Raw genomic sequence first — 21,058 nt, forward strand, 5'->3', positions numbered from 1 at the left:
TATATATCCATCTATTGGTGCCTTGTTGAAGAAAAAAAATTGTGGTAAATTTTTTGTTCCTAAAAATTTATACCAGTTATGTTAAAATTTTAGTCAAATTATTGAAAGGTGGATTCCATTTTTTTCTCTAAATCTTTCATGGATAAATGAATTTATAAAAAAAAAAATTCCTCTGCAATTTTGATAACGAATAAAATGAACCAAAATTCATATTTTTCAATTCCTCAAATAAAATTTTCTTTTTCATTTTGTTCATTTTTTTAATTTTTTAGTAGTCACCAATTGAAGCCTTAGTGTTTTTGTTGAAAAATATTTTCTCTGTTTTATAAACAGTATTTTTTTATATTTTTCCTTATTACATAAAAGTATCATTTTAGAATTTTAATATGATTTATACCTAATTGAGTTTTATAATAATTGCAAAATGCATTTATCTTATAAATGATTTTACTTCTCAAACACTATTAATTAAATAGATGTAATTATTAAAGACATAAACACATTTGATCATTTTATTAATTTCTGTGAAAATTGTTAAAACGATATTTTTTTATGGAATGGAGAGAGTATTAATTTAATCTATTAGTGTTAAGAAAAGAAGATCTTATAGTCAAGCATCCAACCCAAATACCATAAGTGTTAAGGTCTTTTTCATCGTTTATTTTCATAATAAGCTCCTCTCATCAACTTGAAAGGGCAAAAAGAAAAGAAAAAAATCAAAATAAAAAAACATAGACACACAAGAAGGGATAAAGAACCTCTAAATGTAGTGTTCATAAGGACAAGCCCACATGGTGTGGGTTATGTCACTTAGACCCCACAGCTTCACCTCTCACCTTCTTTGCTCCCAACCTTTACTTTTATCAACTTATGTCCCAATCTTCCTTAGATACCGAATCTTTACTACTATTTTATGCAAATAGTTCTTGAGCCTTTTTAATTTTATTTTCCTCTTAGTCATAGTCGAGTGTCTCTAAACGCTGGACCCGATTTATCCACTAACTCTAAAACCTGTTTAACTCTCAACGTTCATGAAAGATAATAACAGTATTTTTTAATACTCTTTTCCATTTCATAATCGTTTTAAAATGTATGGTGACATGTTATACTGGTAAGGGGTATTTATGTATAGCAATAAGATGTAACAAAGAAGTAAGTAAAAATAAACATTTTAAAAGGGAAAATAGAAAACATAAACCAGTAGGGGACCTATGTGTGTGGGTCAATGTTGCTTTCTATTTAAAGCTAAGCAGAATGATATCAATGGATTAGTTTCTCCAACCTCTTTCATCTCTTCTAAGCAACCTACCCAAACAACATTACATAAATCTAAATCTCTCCTCATACATTTATAGCAAATCATCTCTTGCTTTAAGCACACACTCTCACACACAAAATCAGAGCGTTTCTCCCCGTCCTCTATTCTGTTTGTACTTTTGGTCTCACTTTAAAGATCAAATCCGTAAATTCAAGTTTAGAGATTTTTTGCAGAGAACGATATGTTGGAAAGTCTTGTCTCTCTAGAAAGCATGTCCTTGAGCTCCATGGATGTGTCTGTACTTGAAAGGCTTAAATGGCTGCAACAACAACAACAACAAGTTCTGAGCACTACTAATGCTTCACCTGAACTTCTTCAGTTCCATGGAACCAACAATGATGAGTTGTTGCAGAATACCTTCAGCCATTTTCAAATGCTTCGATCTGGTTTTGGACCAAACTATAGCATGGGTTTTGGTCCTTCACATGAAGCTATGGATGGCTGCATTTCAAGAACAAATAGCTGCCAGATGGATCAAGCCGATACAGTGGGGGTAATGTTGAAGAACAGTGAAGAAAACATAACTATTTCCTTGAAAAACAAGAGAAAATCAGAGGTTTGCTAGATCAAATTTTGGTTTAAAAGTATGTTTTGAAACATGGGTTTGATGTTTCTAATATAATTATGTCTCAGGTTAAGACAAGGGAAGAGGAAAAGACAGAGAAGAAGATCAAAGTAGAGGCTGAGACTGAGTTAAACATGAAAGTAAAATCAAACTTGAGTAACACGGAAGCATCTTCAGAAACTTCAAAGCAGAAATCAAAGGCAGCTTCAGAGAACCAGAAATTGGATTATATCCACGTTAGAGCTCGTCGAGGCCAAGCAACAGACAGACACAGTTTAGCAGAAAGGGTAAAAAAAATGTTTCAACCAATTTTCTTGTGCTACAAGTCAAAAGATAATTCTAGGGTTTTAATTGGATATTTCCTTTGGCAGGCAAGAAGAGAAAAGATCAGCAAGAAGATGAAGTATCTGCAAGATCTTGTCCCTGGATGCAACAAAGTCACTGGAAGAGCTGGTATGCTTGATGAGATAATTAATTATGTTCAATCTCTCCAGAGGCAAGTTGAGGTAAGTAATGAAACCATAATTCTCTGTTTCACCATTAACCAAATTTAGAAGTCTAAATCTTCTAAGTGACAAACTTTTGCAGTTCTTGTCGATGAAACTGGCTGTCCTAAACCCAGAACTCGAGCTTGCTATGGAGGACTTATCTGTAAAACAGGTGAAGCCAGTCTCTAGACCCTCAAGATCAAACTGTTCTTATTCAAGAACTTATGATAATAAAGCTTTTTCATTTGTTATGAAATTTCAGTTTCAGGCGTACTTTACAAATCTTCCTGTAGTAGTTGCTTCAAAGCCATCACTAATGGTTGATGCGCCATTGTTTCCGCTGGATCAGCAAGGATCTCTAGATTTATCAGTGATAAACCCGAACCAAGCAACAACTATTGAAGCTGTAAGAACATTTATCAATCTGAAAACTTCTCTGAGTTCTTGTTACTTGTCTGAGAAGTAACCTGTCTCTTTTATCTCTTTGTTTCAGCCATCTGCAAGCTGGGAAACTCAATCACAGAGTCTCTACAACACATCTAGCCTCGGATTTCAGTACTAAGAAAATATTCATTGAAGCAATGAAGTTGACATCATCAGGATCAGATTCAGAACCATATTCTACTTTATATGCGGATAAAAGTGACAACTACGTGTTCATGGAATATTTTTCAGCTTTTGCATTATCTTTTGATCCTTGTTTTCTGATATTTAAACCAGAAGAACTGGAGACAGCAATTTAATGGTCTTGTCACCATCAATCTTTGTATAAATCTTGGTTTATAAGATAATATATAGAGAGAGAGAGGAAAAGAGTAAATAAACACTATGTTTTACAGGACTTATAGATAGATATGTGTAGTAGAAGAAAGAGACAACTCTTGTGGCGACTACAATTCCTTGTTGGATATATAATAATATTGAAGCATATTATTGATGTTTTTCTTATTTCTTATTCTGCAACTTGTAAAATCCCAATCTTTCTAAGATAGCATTGTCAACTAAATGTAGTCATTTGTCTATTAGGCGGCCTTCTAGTCCATTGCTATCAGAATTCATTACAAGGTCACCATGAGTTACTGAGATCGTCAAAAATAATTGGAACCTCGAATATACAGTGTCTAAGCGGCCAGTTTTTTTTTTTTTTTTTTTTTTTGCATACTTAACCATTTTATTGATATTCAAACAAGTTCACAAAATCATTACAGAATTAACTTAAGACCCGCGCAATGTGCAGAATGAATGTTATATATAAAACTAATTTTAATATATTATTATCTATTTGTATTCATTTACGTATTATGTTTATAATTAAATTAGAGTAAAGTCATAAATCTAAACAATACATCTTTTTTATTTACGATATTTTTTTGGTAAATAAATCAAAACAATTATTTTTTATTTTATATGGTATATAACTAAATTTCAATGACATGGACATAGATATATAGTATATTTTAATATAAATATTTATTATTGAGAACTCATACTCATATGATAAACACACAATTTCTAATGTGCGATTTTTTTAATGCAAATTTCAAAATTAAAATATTAAGGTTTCAATACTTTTTCAATACAAGTTTAGAAATTATCATATTTAAGTTTTTTTCTATGTTATATAGTTTAATTTTAAACTATATTAATATATAATGGGACATTTGCTAAAAACAACCCAAATATTCAAGTCAAATCTAAAAGTGTACCCCACTTTCAGTCAAATGCAAAACCAACCTAAAAGGGTAGTGAAAATACTAGTTAACCCTTATGACCAAACAAAAAAACAGAAATGTATTTTACGTTTCTATCCTTCGGAAGTCTACACGTAATAAAAGAAGTCTACATATATATAGATTTCCTACGATGTCTACCTTATAGACTTATTTTGTAGTCTACACTCTAATTTGATCTAATAATTTAATTTTGAAAATGTATAAAAATAATTATTGTGATATTTTTAACTAATCATCAATATAATGGATAATATGAACTAAATAAATTAAAATTTCATATAATTGAACAATTTTGAAGAATATATACTAATTTGGTTATCATGTGTTAGACAATGTTCATAGTTTAGAAACAAAATGTTCTTACATGTTATGTCTTTTAGTAGTTGATTTCATAGGGTTGGATTTTAGATTTTGTTTTTTTTATTGTTTTGTTATCTTAAATCTGCATAGTAATGTTTAGTAGTTTATATTTTGTACAATTGAGACTTTTTGATTATCAAGCAAAACATTTAGCGTTTGAGATTTGTGGTTTAGGGTTTAGGGTTTCGTAGACCTACAATAAAGTCTATTTATCTGTAGACGTCCTTTTCAGTCTATTTTATTGGTATTTACAAAAAATCTTAAATTTTAAATTAAATTTAGGGTATAGTAGACGTCTTTTTGGTCTACTAGGATACAATTGATTAATTTAGGGTATAGTAGACGTCTTTTTTAGTTTAATAAGACCTGAAATTACAAAAAAGATTGATTAAATTTTGTTTTTATGGAAACGGAAATGATATCATATATTAAAATTATTATAAAAATAAAGAAAAAATAAATAAATTATATATATAAATAAAGAACAAAAAATAATTTATATAAATATATAAATATATATATATAAAAAATTGTAATAGACATACCGATTGTAGACCTACTTGTGTGTCTACGGAACCGGAAACAATTTAATTTAACCAAAATAATATAATCTAACAAGTATTAAACCAGAAAAGTTTTAACCTAACCGGATAACTTTCCCGACATATAAATACAATTTTTAGTCTTCATTTGGTAAAAAAAGACAAACCCTAGCGGCCGTTACTCTCTCTCTCTCTCTCTCTCTCGGGCGATTTCCGGTGAAGTCAACCCGTTTCTGCCGCTTACACTGGTTGCCGTCCCGCTGCTGCTGCTATATCTTCCCTCTGTAAGGTAGTAGTCTTCGATTTGTTCTGTTTCATGTTGATTCACAGATTTTGGTCTTTGTTGAAGTCTTTGTCGATGTCCTGTCTCGTCGTCGTTGTCAGAGTCGTGTCGTAGTCGTGCCGTTGTTAAGTAACTTTTTGCTTTTTTTTTCAGATCTGAGCCGGCGAAGGAACATTGTGTATGTATGTCTCTCTATCCAACTGTTGAGGTAATTTTCTCTTTATCTGGTTCATGTCTTGTGTGAATGTACAAACTGATTCGATAAATCTCAGAGTTCAGTTTTGTTTTACCCGTAAGGGCCTGGTTTAAGTTCGAGTGGTTGTTTTTTTGCAGCTTTTGAAGGGCTTGAGAAAGAAGAGGGCCACCTCAAAACAACTAATCACAACAATATTGTAACTTCAGCTCGTAATATTCACTGAACTTGATAGTTAATCCTTGGAGTTTTCCCTTGACATTTCTAGTCTGATTTTTCCTTGCAGGTTCAACTTCTCTACTCTTTTCAAGAGAAATCATGAGTAGGCTATAAGCAATCTAGCTAGAGTAGTGATGATTCTTCTGCCATAACCGGCATTGACAGCTTGCTGGCAAGTGAGGTGCCTATCGGTTATCAGGCTGGGACTTTCACTTTAGAGGACTGACCTACAGTCCTGGCATGGCTCGGTCTAGGTTGGTCCCACTTTTAATTCTGTTAATCATAAGAGCAAAAAAAGATTTGAGTCTTACTTTGTTTATTTGTTTGTTTAACAGGCGTTTAAGAGAGATTCTCCACCGGTTGTAGACTTCAATAGCGATCTTGAAACTCTCTGAGACGAGAAAATTGCAAGAAGGCGGAAGCTTTGTATCCACTGTCAATACTGTATCACAACCAACTGTTACGGACATTGCAGGTTTCTAATTTTTGTCTTTTATTAATGCAAATTGATTTTTAGATTACCGAACTTATGTTTTCTAGATAGACATAGCTTTTATAGATCCATGAGTGTGTATTAAAAGTCAACTCTCCTCTGTTTAATTTTGCAGCATCAGTATGTCTATGGAGTTCTTGTATTTTAAGCCATGGCCACATTCATTGGCCAAGTCTATGTTCTATCGTTGATTGCACTCTTTGTGGCCGCTTCAACTGCCCTGATTGTGCAACCATTTTTTGGCTAGAATTGGAGGATATGAAGTTTTTGGTAATAGGTGTTTGTATTATATGCCTTTGTACTAGCTATATTGTATTGTGCTTTTGTATCACTGCTGTATTATGTAATTTTCTTGGATATTCTGTACTGAAGTGTACTCGACCGAAAGTAGACTTGTTTAATACAACTCCAAATGAATACATCAAAGTTAAGACTCACAGTTCAACAAAATGTCATCACGTAACACAACTTAAAAGCAATAAAACATGGCACATAATACTGACTCAAGACCACAAATTCAATATAAGTTTATAAGTTTCACACTTGTCTATCTCTATTGTAAAATTATGTGCGGTAAGGAGTAAATAAAAACACATAAATACTAATAATCAACATAAGAGAGTCCCATTCTAATATTTCTGATTTTTTTCTCAAGGTACGTAGAAATGATCTTACATATCACTCTTCCATAAACTAACATTCTTCAACCACAACAAGTATTCTCTTTTCACTTTTGAAATTATAAAGTAGACTTATAAAGACATCTACACTTATTAGCTAACTAGATAGTAAAATCAAAATGTTGGTAATTTAATAATTATAAAAGATTATATTTTCAAAATACCTCAAGACCATTAGGATTAACTAACGCACACTGTCAAACTAAAAAATCTTGAAAATACATTACGAATAATACACAAATCCATCTTTTATAGATTTTTCTATGTAGACTTTATAATCCGTCTACATAATAATAGACTGTTTTTTCAGTTTACGTTTGTAGACTGTCAAGTTAGTCTATAATTAGGGTTAGTTTTTGCAATTGAAAAATCCATGGGTTATCATTTGTATTTAAAAAAAAAGTTATGATTTTATATGAGTAGACTTTATTTTCAGTCTACATTTTGAAAAGGTTAGTTTTTGCAATTGACCAGAATTCAACCAGAATTTGATTTTCCAAAGGAGACTTCATTTACAGTCTACATTTTTTAATTTTTTAAAACAGGTTAGTTTTTGCAATTGACCAAATTTGACTTTGTACAAATAGATTGATATGAACGTCTACACATGTGTAGACTTCAACTGAAGTCTACCCCAAATTCGAAAGGTTAGTTTTGCATTTGACCAAAATAAAAAAGTAGACTTCATATGCAATCTACGTTTTTTTTTCCTGAGAATAGTAGACTGAATATGAAGTCTACACTATTTTTTGATTCGGTCAACTATATAATCTTTTAGTCAAATACAAAACTAACCTATTCAACGGAGTTAAAGTTTTGGTCAAATGCAAAATTGACTTTTTGTAGACTTTCATAGCAGTCTACATAATGTAGACTTCTCGTGAAGTCTACTATGAAAAGTCAAAAGTTGCATAGAGTTTGGCCAAATGCAAAAACTAACCTCTTTACGTAAACTTCTTAGTAAGTCTACCTACTTTTTTGTTTTTGTTTTCAAAGGTTAAGATGCAGACTTCTAAGGAAGTCTACTATACAAAAAAAATTATTTTGGTCAATTGCAAAAGTAACCTGTGCGTTGAACAATAGATCGCATCGTACGTCTACACATAAGAGTAGACATACAAAACAGTCTACTATCGCGACACAGATATGAAAAATGACAAAAACCCAGTAAATAGTTATCTTTTTTTTTGTGTAAAGCTCGTTTCCACCATTTACCACCGTCCAAGCTCCAAATATGACCAAAAAGAACCACCTTTTTCGACTAACCACTGAATAAACTCGAAAATATGAAAGTTTAGATTACAAAAATGGAAGTTATGAAAGATTTTCAGATGAAAATGAAGAGGAAATGAGAGAAAATGAAGATTTGTTAGTTTAGAAAGAGAAAAAAGTGGTTACAAATTGAATTCTTGAGGTTTTAAGAGCTCAAAAATGGTGGTTTATGGTGGTTGGAAAATTGATGATAATGGTATTGTTGTAAATAAGAAGAAATGTTTAGGGTGTAATAGGTTTTTTCTCATTTTCAAAATTATTAAATAATTATTTAATAATGGCACTTTGGTAAATAATTGAAAAACATAAGGAGGATTTGGAACTTTCAAGGATGAATAGTAATGACAAAAAAAAAGAGGTTGGTTTTGGAATTGACTCCAAATTTTAGGTTGATTTTGAAAAAAGCCCATATATAATAGAATGTCTAGTAAATGAGACTTCATATGCATACGATTTATGATCATTTGTATCTCGTTATTACCAAAAAACAAATAAACTAGTGACCACAAAATTTCAGTGTGAGACATTTAATGTCTTTAATAATTTATAGTCATTTTAAAAATTCAAAATATAACATATAAGAAAAAATATTTTTTATTATATAGTTAATGTGGTTGTTTAATATCTTTTAATAATATAAAATTAAAAAAAAATAGCTAAGAGACAAAAATTATTATCAAATATTTATCATTCATAATCATTAATTATCATATATACGTTAATTATTTTAGATAATTCCGTAGATTTTATTTAAAGAAAGTGCGAGAATATTCTTTTGTACACTATTTATCAATTTAATAGTTAGTTTTATAAAAAAATATAATATAAGTTAAGATGGACCAACTTATTTTTCTACGAAATCTGAATTACATTCTCATTGTGACACGTGGCTACAAAACAATGTTGTAATGTTTCTCAATTAATATATAAGGGATTATCAAAGACAAACTATTACATAAGCATAAATGTGAATCATCTCTTAGGGACTAGCAAAACTGTAACCACTTAAGTAACAATGACAAAACGAGCAAAATCGGAGATTAACTGATAACTAGCATTAAACACCAGTAAATCAATTGTCATTTGTAAGCCCATTAAAATGCATCTTTCTACTCAAAATTGCTTAGTGCCTAAGCTTTAATTATCACAGCATATTATCGTGACATGTAATTTAATGTTTTAACCATCTGAATTAAACCCCCCATATTGTATGTTAGTGATCAAAAGCAATATCAATGGATATACGAATGATGATATTGATTTTTAATATTTCTAAAAAGTGACATAGTCGGTCTCTTTGCTGATCAGGCTTGCGGGTTCGGTTTATTCGGGTAGTTTGGGTCGTTCAGCTCAAAATTTGGCTAGTTATGGTCGGTCAAAATTTGGTTAGTTTGGTTAAGTTTTCAGTTTAAAATTGAATAAAATTCAAAAAGTTGGTTATTTTGGTTATTTTGGTTCAAATTTTAGTTAATTGGTTCGGTTTTTTGGTTATTTCGATTCGGAATTTTGGTTAAAATTGTTATTGTTTGAAATTATTATTATTTTTTAGAAAATCGAACAAACCGATTATCAAACCGAAAACCATTTTTTTGTTTACCAAACTGAACCGAACTTCCGAACCAAACTAACTGAAAACCTTTTTCGGTTTGGTTCGGTTAAAAATTCCAGCCCTAAATGATATACTTACATATTTAGCTTACCACCAATAAATTTTCTAGCTAGATTTTCTTAATTCTTCATGCATTTAAATACATAAACAGATCACAACTACTTTTTCTTGCATATCGGTGTTAGATTTGTTGGCTTGATAACTTTCAGCTTACTAATTTGTTTTCCAACTTTATCAATGTACTATAAATCTATTATTAGTATACTACTATAGACTATAGTGATATGTATAATCGCCCAAAAATATTATCAAAATATGTTTTTCTAAAAGTAGCTTTCAAGCTAACAAGTGGGTCAATGTTCTTTTCTCATATAATTTTTCCTACCAATGATCTAATCTATGAACTGTCTGATTTTGACAGGATCTGTTAGATATTATCCATAAACAAATATGAAAATTGAAGAATGAGAGTAGTTAAGAGATTTTGAAAGGATCGAAGGATGATGAATGAGAACCACAAAGAGTGGGCATCATTGTGGTTACAGTCTTACAGAGATTTCTAACCAAAGTGGACCTTCTTTTGTCTTTCGGTTCCTATGAGATTTTTTTTTTTATCTTTCTACTTTGTCAATTATTGGAATTTATTTATATATTATTTGAAACTCTAGAAATGATACAGATGAGGTCTTATTATCACAAGAATTAAAAGTATTTTTTCTTTGCATTTTGGAATACATGAAATTTCGTTTATTCATTTTAGTAAAGTACTTATAACTGTATACAATCTTTTTTTGTAAACATTTACAAATATATCTATTTATTATTTATATTATATTAGTATTGACAGGGAATTATTATTTTTTTGGTAAAATCGGGAATTTTTTTTACAAAAGACCAAATTTCAGATATATTTAACTAAAACTACATGTATAATATAACTTTGATTTAATAGAGGGAGATGAATATGAATAAACAAACCAATAACACACATTTATCATTGATTAACCACAAACATATAAAATTAAGTTAGATTTGTTATACAAATTCCATTGATCTTAAAATGTTAATTATCTCGCTGAACACAAATATTTTTAGAAGCTTTTTCCTTCATTAAGCTTTGAGTGTTTTTTTCTCTCAGTTCTTAACCTGCAACATGTCTTTGTCTTATTACATTCAGTATTCCAATTGCAAACAATTTTTTTTTTACTAATCTAATTAAACAGTAAAAACAACATGTAACAGGGAGACACCTTCTACGAAAGCAAATCAAGAGAAAATATCAGTACATAACTATGGAAAATAATTAGTTTGAGAAATAGGTGGTATTTACTATTTACTACTTTAATGTATGCTACTACTATACCTTTAAAATATATATGACATAAATGACAAACTCACATACTACATTACTAAAACATCAAAATTACTTCCATTTAATTTTGTCTTAAAATTTGATCTACTTTTCCTATTCTATTCTCAAACAATTGATAGTTTTGTTGTCGTATGTGGTTTGTGTCAAAATTTAAAGATATAGTAATAGGAGAAATACACCTGCATGCGGAGTTATCCTTCTTTTTATAGGCAATGGAGTATTATCTGCATCTAGGAATCATGTGAATAAATTTTGAATCGGATTGTCTCCAGCTGGTAAATTTGATCAATGATGAGAAAGAATGGTCATCTCTGATCTCGAAATGGAATGAATTTGTTCATTGACGCTCCTCTGTTACTTTTTTTTTCTATCTTATATTGCTCGCAACTCAAATGTAAAGAATAACTTCCTTGTAAAAGGTGCTCGTAAATTTAAAATTTTTCCATGTAAACCCTCTGATTCCGGTATGGTTGGCTCCCAAGGCTAACTTGTTTGAATCAATATAATAAAATATGGAGTTTGGTGTAAAAAAAATTAATAGGAGAAATAAAAGATTATGAAAAATGAAGGATCATGAGTAGTTTACCTGTTTTAAGAAACGTCAATAATTTTTTTAATCAATATCATGTTTTAATTGTTTAAAAAAAAATTATTAACGTATGATGTGGCAAAATTATTAACAATGAAATCCAAGACACGCCAATATTACATTTTAGAAACAGCAGAGGAGAGGTGGTGTTACATAGTAGAAGAGCTTTCAGTTGGATTAGCTCATCTGTGGAGGCAAAATTTATTGGAATTGTGTGGGCAGTAGAGAGTATTGGGTCTCATCAAATGGAGAAGGTGATCTTTGCATCGGAGATAGTAGGTGCAGTGAAAAGACCGAGAGCCTGGCCATCCTTTAGAGCTTATGGGTCCGAGATTCGAGAAGCTCTGCGTAGATGCAAGGATTGGGAGATGTCGGCTGTATCCATAGTGGCAAATAAATGCGCTTTTCTGATTGCAAAAAGCGTAACATCAGAGCAAAGAGTCCAGTCTTATGTGGCATCGGGTGCCCCAAACTGGTTAAGGGATCTAGAACTTAGGTATGAAACTCAAAGATTCAAATAAGAATTGCTCTCTTATTAATAACTTGTGAAACTCTCTCAAAACACAAGTCCTCAATCTCTAAATCCCGTAAGTGATATCACATCTCAATATCTACTTATATAGAGATTATATTTTCCTAATCCTAATAGATAAACATAACTTTAGATAACTCCTAATCTTATTATGTTTCTATCTCCAAGTCTCAATAGGATTAGGTCTCCTTGCTTGCACCTCAAGCTTCTGTATTCTTCAAGCTTAATCCAACATTCTCCCCCTTAAGCTTGAACTCCATTTCACTCAACTCTTGAACTCCAATGAGATCTCTCATCTCCTTGAACTTGATCCTTCCCAAAGCTTTGGTCAAGATATCCGCCTTCTGATGACTTCCGGGAACATGCTCAACCTCTATCACTCCATTCTCTACACACTCTCTAATGAAATGGTATCTAGAGTGTATGTGCTTACTGCGTCCGTGGAACACTGGGTTCCTTGTGAGAGCAATGGCCGACTGATTATCAATGCGTATAACTACCTTCTCGCTCCCCTTGATCTCTTCAAGCAGTTCGCTGAGCCATATAGCCTGTCGTGCTGCTTCTGTACCTGCCATAAACTCTGCCTCACACGATGATAAGGCCACGGTCTCTTGCTTCTGTGAGCACCAAGTGATTGGACTTTCTCCTAGATAGAAAATGTGGCCAGTTGTGCTTCTACCATCATCGGGATCCATGTTGTGGCTGCTGTCGCTGTAGCCAACAAGTCTGGAACGACTTGATGATGATCGTTCGAATATCAGACCATAAGCTGTCGTTCCCTTTAGATACCGCAAGCATTGCTTCATTGCTGTGCCATGTGATTCCTTCGGGTCCTGCATATACTTGCTTAATACTCCAACGCAGTAGGACAAGTCGGGGCGTGTGTGCAATAGATAGCGAAGGCACCCAACATTGCGTCTGTAACTTGTTGCATCAATAGACCTTTCCTTCTCAGACTTTGCCAGTTTGAGCCCGGACTCCATAGGCGTGTGTACCATATTGCAATCTTTCAGACCGGCTTCTTCCAATATCTTTAGCGCGTAACTCCTCTGACTCAATGTGATTCTTCCTTCTCTTTGAGTAACCTCAATCCCAAGGTAGTAGGTTAACTTGCCTAAGTCACTCATCTCGAACTTTGACGCCATCTCTCTCTTAAACTCACCAATGACATTCACATTTGTTCCTGTTATGAATAAGTCATCTACATACACGGCAACAACCAAAAGGTCATCATGTACCTTCTTTCGATAAACCGTAGGCTCTTTTGAGCACTTAAAGAACTGAAGCTCTTTGAGAATCGAGTTTAACTTATGGTTCCATGCTCGTGGTGCTTGACGGAGTCCATATAATGCTTTGTTGAGTCGGTAAACTTTGTTCTCGGACCCCTTAATCTCGAATCCTTCAGGCTGAGTAACGAACACAGTTTCCTTAAGTTCACCATGCAAAAATGCCGTTTTGACATCTAAATGATGAATCTCCCATCCATTAGCTGCGGCAAGACTAATTAGAAGTCTGATAGTTTCTATTCTAGCTACCGGAGCGAACACCTCGTCAAAGTCTATTCCCTGCACTTGCACATATCCTTTTGCAACGAGTCGAGCCTTATATCTATTAATGCTCCCATCCGAATTTCTTTTTACCTTAAACACCCATTTTAGGCCGATCGCTTTTGCTCCTATAGGAAGTTCCACTAGCTCCCATGTTCTGTTCTTCTCGATAGAGCCTATCTCATCACTACAAGCGTCTGTCCACTCTTGCATTTTCTTTGCCTCCTCATAACTTCGAGGCTCATCATTCAAGCACATAAGTAAGTACTCTCCTTCTTCTTCCGCAAGGAGCACATAGTCATCCAAGTACTTTGGCTTGCTAGTTTGTCTTGTGGATCGCCTTATTGTGATCTCACCTTCATCCTCTTCTTGATCGTCATCTTCTATGATAATTACTTCCGAACCAGGTAATGTATCTGAACTTTCACTTGCTTCGCCACATCCCTGTTGAGTTATTTCTCTACTCAACTCTTGTTCCTCTTGGATTCCATGATTTCCAAAATCTCCTAACGTGATGCTGAAGCTTCCATTTGAGTTCTGTTCTGTGTTGTCTTGGCGCCAATTCCATCCTTTTGCTTCATCGAACACAACATCCCGACTCACCACGATTTTCTGTGTCTGAGGGTCATACATTCGATAGGCCTTGGAACCAGGTTCAGTCCCTAGGTGAACGAGCAAACGTGATCTGTCCTCGAGCTTCTGTAGATGCGGTTTCACGGTTTTGGCATACCCGATACACCCAAACGTTCTTAGATGACTCACATTTGGCTTTCTTCCACGAAGAGCCTCGTATGGAGTCACATTCTTGAGTACTCGTGTGGCTACACGATTCAGAAGGTAGGTCGAGTGTCTTGTAGCCTCTCCCCATATGTAGTTTGGAACTGCCATATGCTTAAGGATACTTCGTGTCATCTCCATTAAGGTTCTGTTCCGTCTTTCCACAACTCCGTTTTGTTGTGGCGTATACGGAGCTGTAAGCTGTCGTTTGATTCCCATCTCCTCACAAAAACTATTAAACTCTCCTGAGACGAACTCTCCACCTCTATCTGTCCTAAATGTTCGTATCTTTTCTTTCACGTCTTGCTCCACTATTGACTTGAACCTTTTAAACTTCTCGAATGCCTCATTTTTCTCTTTCAACAGAACCGTCCACATGTACCTCGTATGATCGTCGATAAGCACAAATATGTACCTATTACCTCCTTTAGTGCTTGGACTTATAGGTCCACACAAATCGCCATGGATGAGCTCAAGTGCTGTGTCAGCTCGATATGTGGTTGATTGTGGAAACACTTGACGTGTTTGTTTTCCAAGTAAACAAGAGCCACATATGTTCTTTTCAAAGGACATGCGCGGAACTCCAGTTACAAGCTCTCTCTGGACCATAGATTGTATCGTCTCGAAGTTAACGTGTCCCAGCCGTGCATGCCAGCGGTTTGATTCTTTGGTTGTTGTCGATAATAAGCATACATCATCCTTTATGCCCATGTGAACTTTGTAGAGGCGATTTCTGGACCTTGTAGCCGTGACTAATAGCTTCCCATCCTGATCATGCATCGTCAGGCACTCTCCTTTTAGCCTTATGTCACACCCTGATTCCGTGGCTTGCCCGAGACTGATTATATTACTCTTCAGATCAGGTATGAAGTAGACATCACGCATCGTTCTCGTCTCTCCATTTCTATCGATGAACTCAGTACTACCTTTTCCTTTGATATCAATCCGAGAGTCATCTCCGAATTTTACCTTTCCTGTGATAGTCTCATTGATCCGTTTGAAGTACCGTCGATCTCCAGTCATATGATTACTGGCTCCGTTATCAAGATACCACATATTATCTCCTCTGTTTGACTCGTATTTGCTCAGCATCACTTTTCCTTCGTTTAAGTAAACCACCTCATTCATCATAAGCTCATCTGCATCTTGTGTGTCATCCTTTGCATTTTCTTGCGCTTCTTGTAGTTTAAGAAGACGGTCAGGGCAAGTAGAGGCATAGTGACCCATCTTGTCGCACCGGAAACACGTTATTCTCGACGTATCTCTGCCTCGACCGCGACCCCTGCCTTTGTAAGATCGTCCTCTCCCACGATAGCCTCGATAATCATCTTGATAGTCTCGTGTGTTTTGCTGATCTGCATTGGTGTACATAAGTTTGCTTTGTTCTTCTTCGTTATCTTCTACAATTCGAATGCGCTCTTCATAAGCTTTTAAACGTCCCACAATATCTTCGAACTTTGTAGTCTTTAGGTCAAGTACTTGTTCGAGAGACGCAACTATATGTATGTATTTCTTGTGAGGGAGGCACTTGAGAAACTTTTTAACTAGTTTAGATTCTTCAATCTCTTCACCTAGAGCAGAGCATGTCGACGAGATCTCAGATAGCTTGCCGACGAAGTCATCGATCTTCTCAGTGTCCTTCATTACCAATCTGTCAAACTCAGCCATCAGAGTTTGCAGTCTAGCTTCCTTAACTCTCTCTGCACCTACATGTCGAGCTTTGATAGCCTCCCACACCTTTGCTGCTGTATCCAACTCTCCAACTTGCAATACCAAGGCCTCAGGGATTGCTTGGAACAGCAATCCAATTGCTATATCATTCTTTTCATCATCTTCTACTGCTGTCTCCACCAGATTCCAAACTTTGTGAACCTTAAGCACGTTCTTCATTCGAATGGCCCACACTGTGTAATTTGTAGATGTGAGCATTGGAGACTTTATGGTTGAGCGTTCTCCCTCTTTCGATTTCAGCGACGTAACTATGGTAAGGTCTCCCATTCTCGATTTTCCTAAGGCTCTGATACCAAATCTAGAACTTAGGTATGAAACTCAAAGATTCAAATAAGAATTGCTCTCTTATTAATAACTTGTGAAACTCTCTCAAAACACAAGTCCTCAATCTCTAAATCCCGTAAGTGATATCACATCTCAATATCTACTTATATAGAGATTATATTTTCCTAATCCTAATAGATAAACATAACTTTAGATAACTCCTAATCTTATTATGTTTCTATCTCCAAGTCTCAATAGGATTAGGTCTCCTTGCTTGCACCTCAAGCTTCTGTATTCTTCAAGCTTAATCCAACAAGGGACATGATTGAAGAAGAAAGGTGTGCTCCATGATTTAGTGGCTCAGCGTTTTAAGAGTACATCAAGACGTAATGTTTTTTCTGTGTCCAGAAGGCACAAGTAAGCCATGTGCTGTCTTGGGTTCTGGTTTGTCTTAAGTTCTTCTTTTTGGTTCCGTACGTTCAGAAACCTAAGTTTTTATATATATAAGCATGAAATTTCCAGTGAAAGAAAAAACAATGAGATCCAAAATTGAATAAGGGTCTGACTGGTTTAACCGCAGCGGTTGCGGTTGCGGTTGCGGAAGTTTGCGGATGCGGGTGGTTGCGGTTTCTAGCGGTTTTAAGAGATTTGTACGACTGGTTCTGCGGTTATAAATTTGTGCGTTTGCGGGATACTTATGACTGGTTAACTACCAAATGCAGCAGCAGTTAAATAATAAATTAACAATATTTACATTTTATACAATTATAAAAATATCAAAAATAATAATATTATAATAAATATAAAATTTATATTTAGAAAGTTATAGTTTAATTTTTTAAAAAATATAGAAAATATTTTTATTTTAAAGTTTTATAATATTAATTAAAATTTAATTGATATATTTTAGCATTTTTATAATTTCAATTTAATTTTTTTATTGAATTTTTTTATTTTTGTATTTATATTGTTTTGGAAAAAAAAAATTTTTTTTTATCCTCCCGCAAACGCCCGCAACCGCAAACGCTAGCTGGAACCAGCTTTTGAATTTATGAGGTTCAGAGCGATTTGGAGCGATTTGGAGCAGTTTAGAGAGGTTTGAGCGATTGTTGCAAAACGCCAGCAACCGCTACCAACCGCAAAAACTGCGTTTGCGGGTGGTAGCGGGAAAACCAGTCATACCCTAAGTTTATTAATTCTACAATTTGACACTGTTAGATTTTTTTTTTTTTTTGACAACAAGACATTCACAGACTCGTATTGACTTTGTAAACCAAATTGGTAACTCCGCATCCATGTGAATGACGAAAAACAGTTGTTTCCTAGCACTGCGTGCTAAGCTATCCGTCCGTAAGTTCTCCGTCCGAGGTACAATTTGACAGTTAGATAAAAGTTCTAATTTGCACCAAAAAATATTTCACATATGGAATTTTCGAAACAATAATAGAGGGAGATGCAAATCAGACTAAATCCATATTTGAGGATGCTATTAAAACATCTTCGACAACCCCTTATTCTCTATTTTAAGGGTTTTTAAATTGGAAAAATAGGCCATAATGAGAATGTATTTGTTCATTTACTTTTGTATAAATTGGTCAGTTTTAAACATAATTACTCTTATAATAATGAAAATAATTATCTCTTATATATTAATCATGTAACATTACAACATGTTTTCGTACTCACATGTCATCACTAGAATGATTCTTAGAATCTTTATAAAAATAATATGGTCCACATAAATATATATTATACGTTTTATTAACATAACTATCAAATTGATTAATAGTGTACAAAAATTTATTCTCAATTACTTCTTTAAATAAAATATATGGAATTACCTAATATGATTAATATATATATATGACAATTAAAGATTATGAATATACATATTTGATAATAATTTTTGTATCCGCTCTTTTTTTTTAATTTTATATTATTAAATTAAATTAAACAATCACATTAAGCATATAATAAAAAACTTAGATTTTTTATTAGATGTTATATTTTGACTTTTTAAAAATGATTATAAATTACTAAAAATGGTAAAAGTCTCACATTGAAAATTTTGTGATCAATGGTTTAACTTTTTTTTATTCAAGCAAGATACAAATGATCATAAATCGTATGAATATGAAGTCTCATTAATTGATATTCACATTATATATTTAGGTCCGTTACCTGGTATTTGTTTAGTCATTCAGATAGTGACTGGCGTTTTTTTAGCTTCATCCCATCCTGAATCCTTGCAATTAACACACCACGAAGATAGGGACTGATTATATATTTATATATATATAATTTAAATTAAATTATATACTATATAAAATATATAAATATGTTAATATTAAAATTTGCATTAAAAAATTATTGAGATCTTAATATTTTAATTTTGAAATTTGTATTGATAAATCTTACATTAAAATTTTTATGATTAACGGTTAAAATTTTTGTCACAACAAATATACAAATGTTAATGAAATCATATGAGTAAGAAGTGTCAATAATAAATATTTATGTTAAAATATATTATATATTTCTATGTCAATATCACTAAGGTTTAATTATATACCATATAAATTAAATTAAATGATTGTTTTGATTTATTTACAAAAAACATGATTGTAAATAAACAAAAAGTATTGATTTTGATTTTGATTTATGTGCTTACTCTAATGTATATACTTTTATGTATCCAAATTAGTTTTTAAATATGTTATTAATATTTAGGGCTTTTTCAAATATAACCTAAAATTTCAAGTCAAACACAAAAATAACTCATACTTTTTTTGAAACTTTATTTTTCCTTATTCACCCTAGAATTTTGAGTTATTCACGAAAATACCATTACGTTTTTTAAATGAGTTTTTTACCTTATCATCTTCATCTTCATCAATTATTTACAACTAGGTGTTTCGCCCACATATGCGGGCGTAAAATTTGTTCTATATAACTTTCAAGCAAAAAAAGAAGAAGGAGAAGGAGAACAAAATCAGTTGCTTGAAAGTTATATAGAGTTAAAATTGTTTGAGGTCGTGTGAAAAAATAACGGAATATGAACATGAAATTTAAATATAATAATTATTTTATTTTTAAATTTGAACGTGGCAGTGGTGATAAAGAGAAAATCAAGGGATTTATGTTTTTTTTACAGTTTTAAAAAAATTTAAAACGTATAGATTTTTCATAAAACTTTTTTTTTACAAAATTATGCCACACGTCAATTTCTGATTCGTAAGGCGACTTGCGCTTTAGTATATAAAGGATATTTCCATTGCCATCAAAAACCACCATGAACAACCAATTTGAAGCTCTTAATGCACAAAAGTTTCGGATTTTACTCTTCATATCTCATTGTTTAATATGTACACAAATTACATCTCTTTCACTTTCTCTTCAAAAACATCCAAAAAACCCAAAATTTTGATTTCAAACTTTGTAAGGTTCATAAAGACATTCAAGCTCACTATTTGTGGTCATTAACGACTTGGTAACTTTTGTAGTGAAGTTATGGGTGCTTGGAGAAGTTAAGCAAGTCATTTCACAGGTTCAAGGTATGAAATCGTTTTTTTCGGAGATCTGTTCGCGAAGACTTCGGCAAGACTTTCAGAAGACTTCGGCAAGACTTTCAGAAGACTTCGCTAGATGTGTTCTCCATCAAGAAGATTTACCTAGAAGTCTTCTAACTTTTATTTATTAAAAAAACCGAAAAATCCCATAGAAGACTAGAAATCTTCTTGGATAAACAGGTTAATTTTTTAATTGACCAAAGTTTGTCAGAAATTTGACTTCTATAAAATATTTCTCGGGAAGTCTTCTCGGGAAAAACTTCTATAGAAGTCTTCTTAAATTTTATTTCGGGTTTTGGTCAAACTTTTGGTTACGAGAGAATATTTCTATAGAAGACTTCTCTGGAAAAGTCAAATATAGTCAATTGCAAAAGTATCTCAGGTAGACTTATTGCAACATTGACAAGACTTTCAGGAGTTTTTCCCGATAAGTCGTCTATAAAAAATCAAATTTCCGACAAACTTTGGTCAATTGCAAAAAATCAACTTTCAGAAGAATTCTACTAAAATTTAGGCGGGATATCTCAGAAGACTTCTTGAGAAGTCTTTTGTGAGTCTTTCAGATCCTATAATCAAATAACTAAGAAAAAACATTTTCTTAAGCTTTTAAGATACTTAGAAAGTGTTTAAATAAAGTTATTAGATAATCACTATACACATAAATCAAATTTTCTAGATTTTAAAATCTAACCATAAAAATACCAATAATACTATAACATATGTTACCATACCCTAAACCAAGGACTATCATGAGTTCTCTACATTCACTCATCTATATTGAAAATAATTCAATTTTAGTAAAACTAAATGTACATCATTTAGAAATGTTTATTATTACATGATTACAATTTTTTTCCCATCAAAATATATTTTATAAAGTTTTTAAATTATTTTAAAGATCTACTGAACGAAAAGACTTTCA

The 21,058-nt window shown here is 32.7% G+C and overlaps 1 protein-coding gene and 1 long non-coding RNA gene across 3 annotated transcripts; both read left to right on the forward strand.

The window, feature by feature from the left end:
• The first annotated feature begins 1,264 nt into the window (after nt 1–1,264).
• Nucleotides 1,265–3,312, forward strand: LOC106357721 (transcription factor HBI1). The gene is made up of 6 exons (XM_013797408.3): nt 1,265–1,874; nt 1,952–2,170; nt 2,255–2,389; nt 2,472–2,543; nt 2,634–2,777; nt 2,865–3,312. Exons 1-6 carry the CDS (start codon nt 1,500–1,502, stop codon nt 2,931–2,933), a joined length of 1,014 nt encoding a protein of 337 aa, XP_013652862.2. The 5' UTR covers nt 1,265–1,499; the 3' UTR covers nt 2,934–3,312.
• Nucleotides 3,313–4,990: 1,678 nt separating this feature from the next.
• On the forward strand, nt 4,991–6,620 carry LOC106444165. 2 transcript variants are annotated; one of them, XR_007315159.1, is made up of 6 exons: nt 4,991–5,295; nt 5,443–5,497; nt 5,623–5,694; nt 5,769–5,955; nt 6,037–6,176; nt 6,310–6,620. It is a non-coding gene; the product is annotated as an uncharacterized LOC106444165 (long non-coding RNA). The 2 variants fall into 2 exon arrangements; XR_001288182.3 differs by having other exon boundaries at nt 5,623–5,681.
• The last annotated feature ends 14,438 nt before the right edge of the window (nt 6,621–21,058 follow it).

This window comes from Brassica napus, chromosome A7 (assembly GCF_020379485.1).
Source record: "Brassica napus cultivar Da-Ae chromosome A7, Da-Ae, whole genome shotgun sequence".
NCBI classification, from domain to species: domain Eukaryota; kingdom Viridiplantae; phylum Streptophyta; class Magnoliopsida; order Brassicales; family Brassicaceae; genus Brassica; species Brassica napus.

What these genes read in the sequence shown, in the direction of transcription:
- LOC106357721 (XM_013797408.3), top strand. Translation starts at nt 1,500, where the DNA reads ATGTTGGAAAGTCTTGTCTCTCTAGAAAGCATGTCCTTGAGCTCCATG. An exon ending in AAAACAAGAGAAAATCAGAG is followed by an intron (nt 1,875 to 1,951) that starts GTTTGCTAGATC and finishes ATTATGTCTCAG; the next exon opens with GTTAAGACAAGGGAAGAGGA. An exon ending in CTCTCCAGAGGCAAGTTGAG is followed by an intron (nt 2,390 to 2,471) that starts GTAAGTAATGAA and finishes AAACTTTTGCAG; the next exon opens with TTCTTGTCGATGAAACTGGC.